The sequence below is a fragment of the Saccostrea echinata genome, unplaced genomic scaffold, assembly GCF_033153115.1.
Source record: "Saccostrea echinata isolate AGI-Se365-2 ecotype Australia unplaced genomic scaffold, CSIRO_AGI_Sech_v1 ptg000009l, whole genome shotgun sequence".
Lineage (NCBI taxonomy): Eukaryota > Metazoa > Mollusca > Bivalvia > Ostreida > Ostreidae > Saccostrea > Saccostrea echinata.
In genome coordinates, this window is record NW_026889758.1 from 38368432 (window position 1) to 38379088 (window position 10657).

Here is a 10657-nt window from a genome sequence, read left to right on the forward strand (position 1 = left end):
GGTCCTACTCTTTTCCCCAAATACACAACACCCACTTTTGATGGTTTTTTTTTTTTTTTTTTTTTTTTTTTTTACGAATTGTATTTACCATTGGAAAAATCTGGTAATTAAATTGTGACGTGTTAGAAAATGAGAAATTTAGACAATCTTATAATAATGAAAATGGTATGAATGTGTTGATTAAAGCACAACAATTCAGCGTAGATTTTTTTTTTATCATAATGCGTTGACATGAAAACACAAAGTATAAATTTTAATATTGGTAATAATTACAGGGACAATAAAATTATTTAGATTAGGAACCGTGCCCATTTCCGGGCCCAATCCCTCCAATTTTGCCAATATAAACTTTAAAATAGATAAACAAAGCTAACGTTTCGGTTGTACTCCCTCTGAAATAAGGTTTGATGGCATTTTTTTTCTTTACCTATGAAAGTATATATGTTAATAAATTTTTAATCAATAAAAGGCATACATGTGCATTGATAGTGCAGTAGAAAACCACGCTACTATAAGTGAAAAAAATAAATTAGAAATTATACAAAAGATATGGGAAATTTGAAAAAAAAAAAAAAAAAAGATTATTGCAATAGGCTTAAACTATCTCACTTTTCAGTACCTGAAGAAAATACTTAAATATTTCTGTATTAAAGCGTTGGATCCGCCTAAAGATCCAACTATCTCTATAAAACGGGAGCCTCTTAAAACCAGTTTTAACCAGTTTGTTACTTCGTCATAGACCCATTTACTCGAAAATCCTCTCGCTGTTGATGATTTACTTTTCTTAACTGATGTGTAAATATCTATATTTTTAGCGTTTTTTATGCAGACTTTTTTTAAAGATTTAGTTTCAAAGAGTGAGATTTAAGTTTTTAGTAAAAAATTATATCTTTTTTAGTTCAAAGTTTTGCGTACTATATTGTGTTACATCATGCGTAGTATTTCACAACAAACTGTATAAATAGTCGTGCAGCAAACGACGCCGAGGTGCGGGATTGATTAGTTTGTTTATGGTAGGGTGTATCTTTTTACGCGGAAATTCATTTTATGTTAAAAGTGTTTTATTTTACGAATTATTTGAAATTCGTGTATAATTTCATGTGTATTCGTAAGATATATTGTTCTTCTGAATTAGAATGATTCATTTTTTGTGTATTGTACATTTTAAACCAAAAAAATGACTATTGTTCGAGAATCCAATATGGCGTCGAGGAAGCTCGGAGAGCAAAAACGAGAATTGAGAACTGTGTTGGTAAAAAGATTGCTGACGAAGAAGAGGAAATACTCCAGAAACACGTATATTTGTGCGCTTATTCAAAGTACTGTGAAAAAAATTCTAGAAGTGAAGAGACCGAAATCTCTTGAAAACCCAACAGATGGTGATCGTAATTTCGTTTCACTGGGACTCGATCATGGTTGTAATGTTGAATTAAGGAGTGATCCTTTAGATATAGATAAGTTTTTAAACAAATTGTAGGTCAGGTAATTTTTGAATAAAAAAAACGGGTTCATTCATTTATAAGAAAGTGTACTGTTTTTAGTGATCCTATTATACTACCTAAAGGGATCATCCATTGTATTGTGTTCAAACATAAGTATATGTACTGCTTTTAATGACCAAAATAAAAACATTGCTTTTTTGTTGCCTAATTGCTTATTTTGTACTTTATTGCAGTGCAGGGTCCATGAAGGCTCTGAATTGTAGAATTGTATGGCTGTTCATTGCAACATCATAACGTAAGACTCCTTGTTAGTGTGGACCAAACCCACCTCCTCTGAGATTCCCCCATCTTGATGCCGCTTTGCTGCCCTGTCATTATCTGCCATGGCTGCCCCTAGATATGTTATAGCAAAGAAAGTAGGAATAGGCCTTGGATGGAAAAGTCCAAGCTGTTAACTGGTGAAAGAGTTGAAAGTATGGTCAACATTGATCTACTAATTCCATCAAGCAATGATTATTGATGACCTAGTGGTAATCTTAAATGGCCTAGATCATCCATCGTCACAATATTGAGAAGGATATGCCCTTTTCCCCTGCTCTTTAAACATGACTGAAGTATTACAAGACCAGTTGTCTATGACTTGGGAAGTGTAAAATGCTGTGGTTTGTAGACAAAGATCGTTCAAGTATCAAAGTTAAACCTTTTCTTTGTTTAGCAAGCAATTTATGTTAAATTTAGTAAGAAAACTTTAAAGTGACTTAAATTGGGTATCATCAATTATTTACAAATGTTAATAGATAAATTGCATTTTTACATCCAGAGGATGCCGAGACAATATTTAAAACTGAATGTGACTTTTCAAGACTTAACATGTCATTATGTCAAGTTCTGTTTTGAATGTTTGGATTGGTTGATGGGTGAGGCAATGCAATTCAATTGAAAATTATAAAATAATTGTGAAAATTTGACATTTCACAGCAGCACATGGGTTCTTAACAAGGAGCCAGTAAATGAAATTCAATGGATCTGAGGGTGTAATTCCAGAGTAATTGATGAAAGGGAGGAAACATCTGCTCTGATCCTTATCCTCATACATTGAAGATGAGGAGGAATCATCATTGCTTCTGGTTGATAATTTAAGAGGAATCGTCTCCCATCTTGCATTAGAAAATTCTGGCTTCCAGAAAATTTGTGTACCTTGACAGTGAACCAATAGATAAAGGTCTTATTATTAAGGTTTTGTGGTGTGAAGGTAGAACATTTATGTAGTAAGGTAAAATGATGAAAATGTTTAAATTTTACAACAGGAACCATTCAAACCACAATTTTCGTATTGTGCTTGTTTAATTGGTAAAAAATATATTGCATTACATTGGTTATTTCAGCTTTGAACGTCCCATGGGGTCTTTCTGCAGAATATCACCCCAATACTCCTCTCTAAAGCACCTCTCCAGAATTTCTCATGGAAAATCAACTAGAATCCTTTCAAAGAAACTTTCAGTCCCTGTTAAAAAAAGACATGAAAGAGACAACCTTTCCCTTTGTACTAGAGCAGAGGGCCTTGCAGTCTTGATTCCCCTTTGTAAAATCCTGAAATGCCAAGGGAAGGTAATTTGTTGTGTCATCATATTGATAACAAAATGAAACTTTTTTGTTAATTGAAGGGAAGGGAGGGAGTAGTTTCACTTTACAGGTGAATGAAATTACAAAACCCCAGAAGAGCGCAAAGTATGGTCAATCTTGATCTACAGTGCCCATCTTACAGTGCAGACTTAATGGTTATCAGAGGTACCCAGATTAAATGGCTCAGTTCTTCCACCGTTACAGTATGGATTCTTGTATACCCCAAAGAACAAGGATTACAAGGCTCCTGATGGAACCCTTCCACCACTCCTTGTCAAGGCACATGGAGGACCAACAAGTATGTCAAATTTCATTGACTTTATTTAGAACAGGTTTCCTATTGTAGGAGAGATAGGGGGTGGGGCTTAGGACAAGAGGAAAAATTCAAGTCACAGCCCTGTATCTCTCAAACAATAGGAAATATGTATTCTAATTGACTTGTAACAAGACTTTTCTGATGACCTCACTAGTCTACATATGTGTATGGGTATTACTTGTACTTTTCAACCAATCAAATGATTCTGCAGCAAGTTGACAAATTGTTATCAGTTATGGTTAAAATTCTGAGTGTGGTGCACATGCACTGTAACAGATGGACAATATTACCATTTATAATATTGGTATGTGTTATATAACATGTTTTCCTCTCTGAACTGATTTTGTGTCCTGTAGAGGTTTAAAAATAATTTTATTTACATATTTATAAAGAAGTCTTAAAATCTTTAAAATATTAAACTGACATTATTTTCCCAAGTGTTTTGAAATTCAGTTCATCTGAAAACTTTAGTACCCCATTGTAAGTTTTGTTATGATTTAATACTTCCCTGAACATATTTTGATAGTTATACTTGAAGGAAAACATGTATATTGCAAATTTGCTATATATATTTCAACAAATTTGTCATACAGATAAAGCAAATTACATATAGCCAAAAAAAAAAAAAGCCCTGAACTTTTCTATAAATGAGTTTTACTGTATATGATGAACAAACCTTTTTACCTGTAACTGTTCTTATTTGAAGCAGTACTAGTAATCCCTTAATTTTGTTTTTTGTGTTGTAGGTTACAGCCCTAACACACTTAGGCTTCTCATTCAGTACTTTACAAGTCGAGGTTTTGCTGTATTGGATGTTAACTACAGAGGAAGTAATGGATTTGGTACACAATACAGAAACAAACTCAAAACAAAGTAATTATTGTATATCAAAGAAGCAATGAATATCTAAAATTTAGTATATGTCCATGTACAGGTATTCTTATTAGCTCACTTGAGTCAAAGGCTCAAGTGAGCCTTTCTGATCAAAAGTATGTCTATCATTTATTGGTATCTGTCTGTCATCTGATCTTTTTCCACAAATTTTGATGTCTCTTTTCAAGAAAATCTGGACCATTATCAGACTTGGCTCAAATTATCCTTGGATGAAGGGGATTCAAAATTATTATTTCTTTTTTTTTGAAATGAAAATTTTCCAATAGGAAATAATAAAGAAATAATGAAAATAGACTGTCACAGGTCATTTTAAACATTCTCAAGAACTGCTGAACCTGAAATAAAAAAAGCTTATGTGAAAGGCTTCTATCACAAAAACAATATAACTGAACATTCTTTAAATGGCTGTAACAAATGGATGTGTTTTAAAGGTTGTAAAAATATTTGAACCACTAATTGGATGCTTTTTTTTTTTAAAAAAAATATGACTGACTGGCATTCAATGACAGTCAATGGCATGACTGGCTTCTCACCCATAGTTATATCCCATGCACAATTTACATCTCTAAAATCTTTCATCTATAATATCTTTTTACTAGATGGGGAATATATGATGTTGATGACTGCTGCACAGGGGCTCAGTCTTTAGCTGATGAAGGTCAAGTGGACAAGAATTGTCTGTGTATTGATGGGGGATCAGCAGGGGGATATACCACACTGGCTTGTCTGGCCTTCAAGAATGTGTTTAAAGCAGGTAAAATAAGGTTGACAGAAAATATTTCAGTTCATTCCAACCATTGGGAAATATTAACAGTATGTGTCAGCTAGCACTCTGGAGAACATTTTTATTGCACAAGTTTTTCACTTTTTATGTGATTTTTCAAATCACCCGTTAGTTGTCTCCCTTTTGTGTATGTATACATGGAAGTATTAAACAAAAGAACATTGATTAGTATTGAAGGACACATGTCATTAAAAAGATTCTTCACTCTGAATGTATTAGACAAACATCTGATAACAATGCACAGATGGATTAATAATGAACTTTAACACCAGTGGCAGCAACTCTCCAGAATACAGAAGCTAGTGTATAAGAATCAGACAAGAGCATTCATGTAGTAATCCTGTGTAAAAAAGTGTAAAACAAGATGTGCTTGATAAACACAAATGCCCCAAAAGTGTCCATTTATAATGAAAGACAATGATTCGGAGGGATGCACGGTTTAAACAAATAAGTAACTGTAAGGCCAAAATAAAAAACCTTTGTTTCCCCTAATGCGACCGACCCAATAAAATCTAGCCGACTGAAAAGTTTTTATTCAATTTTTTTTATGTTTATCAACTTTCATAAAATAAAATTTCATCAAAATCTGCATTTATCAGAATGGCTGAAATTGTTCTACAGTGATTTTCAAGCGTATTGTGCCCATAACATGTGGTCACAGAGGATTATTTCGTTTACAGTGTTATAAAACAACTTATCAACATTATGCCTTTAGCTTATTAGAATCCTACACTCTTTAAACATTTCGTTAATAAAATATACCATGACTAATTAAGAGTGTTTCGGTGGTATTTGCAATCCTGTCTTTTAAAATTGAGGTACTTAGTACATGGTAAGGCCAGCCTCATGAACAGTCCAGGCCGGGCATACTTTGTGGACATATCAATCAATTTCACTGCATTTTATTTGAGTTTTGATGTGGTTTGAGTGTTTGAAGACTACAGTGTATATGTGGTTATACAGATCAATCACATAATATAAATGGTAAATAATTGATGTTCTACTGATTTAAATCAGGATTTATCTCACTACTGTTATGATCTTTGGTGTTGTTCAGTGTGTGTTAAAATGTCATGAGTAATTCACAACTATATCTTAACCATCCCTGTCTTAAATTACAGGACCTTGATAGTTACAATGTACTAGTGTTGTACCAATAATCAGAGAACATCGATTGTCGATGAAAAAATGCTACCAATTCCGATGATCAATTATTATTTTTCATAATCGATCATCAGTAACGAACTTTTTATAAAATACAATCTGGAATTATCCGTTCCCAGTTTAAAATTAAATGAAAGAAAAATGGCATCTTATGTGTTATAAAGCCAACTAGCACAAAGCATAGGTGATTAAGAACCAAAAGGTACAAATATAGAAAGTGTAAAAGAAGCAAAACAACAAAGAAAACAATATATTTTATATATTCATGTTAAAGAAATAAAATGAAATACTTGTAATAGTCTGCTTTTTATATACAAAACTATTACATCCGATTATAATCAGAAAAATCACATCGGAAGCAGTAACCAATTCCAACCGATGATCAGTTAAAAAAATTACCCGATGTCCCATCACTAGTAGTCACAAGTAATTGCACAGTTTTCAGTGCAATTTTCAGTTCATATACCGGTAGCAATGCAAAATAAATTTAATCAGTGAGTTAATATATAGCTGTATTATTGAGAAGGCACTAAGAAATTGATGGACTAAGAAATTCTCATAGATGTACACAAAAGCAGTAGGCCTATCCACTTTTAGGCCATCACTAAAAAATATCTTTGTTTCCCCTAACCCGACCCTAAAATCTCAAGTTGGGTAGGTAGGTAGGTAAATAATTTTTTTTTCTGACAGAAGCTTTGAAAATACCTTCTGAAATTTAATGGAATAATACCTTTATATTAAAATAAGATCAGTACAAAAGAAAGCGATTTGTAAACAGAACATCATACAAATGCTGTTTAAAAGCAAAATTTAAGGTAAATTAATTCACAACTATTATCAAATTGAACTTGTGAAATATCTGATGCCAGTGTAAATTTATTGAAATCGAATAATTAAAAAACAAGATTTTCAGATACTAGTACGCAAAGACCGACATCCGAGTATATTTTTCAAACCTCTAAATTTAATGTCTAAAATGTCATTGAAAATACTGAATCCAATCCATTTGCATTAAAAATATTTAGTTATATTCAGTGTAATTTCCTTAATGAAATCCAGTGGAAATCTGCAATATTAAATACCCTACTGTGCGGTGGAATACACAGTAGGAACTATATGCATTTTCAATACTTTAGGAACCAAAATGTATATTGTTTTGGCTCAATTAACATGTCTGATCTTTTCTTCAGAAAAATAAGTGATTTAAATTTTTTTTGGAAAAATATTAGTGCTCTCATATATATTATATATTGTATATATATAAGACTGTAAGTTCTATGGTTCAAAAGTTTCTAGGAAAGCTAAAGTTTTTGACAGAAATGACAGATTTGCAGACAGTACAAAAACAATACGCCTCCAGATCTGTGATCTTGAGGCATAAAAAAACTTTTAGAGCAAATGCATGTACATTGTACAAGTACCAGCTACATCAATCCTAACTCCTTTCGAAACTCTTTGCATCTTGGTTGTCAAATGCACTGGGGTTTCATTTTGGCACATTTTAAAATAATGTTTTGAGTTTTTTCACCTCCATTGTAGAATTTCAATCTTTTTCATAGGTACCAGTCTATATGGTGTAGCAGATCTTGAGGCACTGGTCAGAGATACCCACAAATTTGAGAGTCGGTACATTGATAACCTTGTTGCTCCTTACAGTGAAGAAACCAAAAAGATTTATGATGAACGCTCTCCTATCCATTATGTTGATAAACTCAACTGTGCAATGGCATTCTTTCAGGGAGATGAAGACAAGGTTAGTTATTTAATATATACATGTAAATTGAATCTAAAAAATGCACAAATTTTATCAGCAATGATTAGGTCAAAAAATGACATCTTTATTCAGTATTTGAATATTGATAATTTTCATTATATTGGGAAGTTATATGATGGAGTATATTAATCTACTGTGAATACGTAAATTCTCAGATTGTTCCACCAAATCAAGCAGAAATGATGTATGAAGCTGTAAAAGCCAAAGGCTTGCCAACAGTATTGGTCATGTTCAAAGGTAAGGCAATAAAAAAGAGCAGAAAATAGCATTTCTTTTTTTTTTTATTTGATTTTTAACTCACCTGAGCTTTCACCAGAGCTGAAAGCTCAATTGAGCTTTTTAAATCACATTTTGTCTGTCTCTTCATCTGTAAATTTTTCACATTTTTAACTTCTTTTCAACCAATTTCAAGCAGACTTGCCACAAAACATTCTTGGGTAAGGGGGATTTAAAATTGCTCAAATGGAGGCCCATGTCCTCTTTCAAGGGGAGATAATTAAGAATTAGGGAAAATTTAATGGCATCTTTGTAAATATCTTTTGTCAAAAACCACTGTGCCACATGAGATGAAACTTATAAATAAGCTTCATTACATAGTGTAGATTCAAATTTGTACAAATCATGACCCTCCAGAGGTAAAGGGTAAGGCAACAATGGGCGATCAAAGTTTTACATAGGAACATGTAGCAAAAATCTGGAAAAATTTTCTTCTCAAGAACATGAAAGCAATTATTAGTCATATTTATATAGAATCATTCTCAGGTAGTGTAGATTTAGGGTGGGGACACAATTGGTGATCAATGTATTACATTAAAATATTCAGAAATTTTTTTTAAAAAAATCTTCCTCTCAGGAACAGAAAAGCCATTATTTTAACTATGTTAAAATATTGTCATACCTAGATAGATATTAACTTTCTAATAGAAAATTGACATTTTCAGAGTATGGGTGCAAAAGGGAAATAACATCTTCTTTTCTGCTTGAAAAATAGAAAATCAAGTTCTTCCACTGATCAATACATGAATAAAATTCATCAATGCAGCAGTGTTTGACCTTAGATGCAGCTGTGCCTTAGAACCTGTAGATTTTTTTTTATCGACCTCATGCTTTTATTTTATCATGATTATTGTAAGACATTCATAATTTTTTTTTTTCTGAGGAGTTAAATTAGCTAGGATATAACATGAACTTAGATTAGGTGCAAAATGTGTATTCACTAATTCTATCATAATTGTGGTATTCTCTACAGTTTTCCTATATTAACTCTTGCACACCAAACAATAAACATATTATCCTTTAATATATTTCAGGAGAGCAACATGGTTTCAGAAAAGCTGAGAATATACAGACAGCCCTGGATGGGGAATTCTATTTCTTTGCTAAAGTATTTGGCTTTGAGCCAGCTGATAAACACATGTCTGTAAGTCTCTGTTTGATCACTGAAATGTGCATAATAACATTTTTCATCTTATGACCCTAATAAGGTCATTTTTAGTGAAGCAGGTATAAATTATGCTCAGTCAAGAGGATGTCGGTAGTGTGGAATAACACACACTGTCAATCTTACCTCAAATGTTTAACAATTACCTTTCAAAATTATAATCCTTATAGATACAGTAATTTATATTGATCATTGAAAACAGGAGTTTGTTTAATCATGACTTTTTTTTTCTTTTCAGCTTGACATTAAAAATCTGAAAGGATGAGATGACATACATTTATTTAAAAAAAAGACTATTTAGTCAGAATGCAATTAAATGGACACCTGTTTGATACATTAAAGCAAATTTTATATCCAGATTTTACATATTTTGACTTTTGCATTGATGATAAATGAGTAAAGTGCACTGATTGCTTAATGCATGATAAATTTTAAAAGATGATCCCCATGATGTGCCCTTACAGCTTCTCTTAAAAAAAAATGGATTGGTTCACAGTCTGTAAGCACCTCACTGTACATAAATAAGTTTTGTTATATAGATCCCTTTTTAACTCCAGTCCAATTTACTTACATAGCATGTTTCAATTTCAATGTAATAATCAATACAATCTTTGATCTGATTCCAGCTTTGACTTGTGCATACAAATTCATAAAAGCAATTTTTTGAAAATTCATCCTATCATACTCAGTGAAATTGAATGGAATGATTTATCTGTACATAAAAAAATGGCTCCAACACTCTGAATGCCTTCAAGCAATAAATTAAAAATGAAACAATGTCTAAATAATTTGTGATTATCAATTGTTTGTCTACATGTATGTATATTTATGTTTATGGTCAGGAGGCCCTGGGAAAGAATATTTCTTGTACTAATCATGTTACATTTTTTTAAATAAAGTTTTACTATTATTATTATTGATTTTGTTATATTATTATTTTTAAGAATATTGCGATGGTCTAGGGGTTTGTTTGCCGGTGGCCAGTGATATCTCAGTTGATTCAGTAGGCCTAGGTTTGATTCAGGTCTTGTCTGCTGAATTTTCTCCCTTCCTGGTGGTGCTTAATCATTCACTGGAATTAACAGGTAAAAGATGTGGCAGGGAGGAGTCTGGGTTGCTTTCTTTGGAGGGTGATGACTAGTGATGACATTTAAGGAGTAAAGCAGTAAGGGGTTGATTAAATTGCTCAATTGGTAAAGCACTTTTCTAAAATTTTGAG

General features: G+C 32.3%; 1 protein-coding gene across 1 annotated transcript; it reads left to right on the forward strand.

Annotated features, from left to right (window-relative positions):
- Positions 1–1201: 1201 nt before the first annotated feature.
- On the forward strand, positions 1202–10354 carry LOC133182706 (dipeptidyl aminopeptidase BIII-like). Its single transcript, XM_061317556.1, has 8 exons — positions 1202–1385; positions 3229–3363; positions 4128–4254; positions 4875–5029; positions 7783–7976; positions 8153–8234; positions 9308–9417; positions 9677–10354. Exons 1-8 carry the CDS (start codon positions 1202–1204, stop codon positions 9701–9703), a joined length of 1014 nt encoding a protein of 337 aa, XP_061173540.1. The 3' UTR covers positions 9704–10354.
- The last annotated feature ends 303 nt before the right edge of the window (positions 10355–10657 follow it).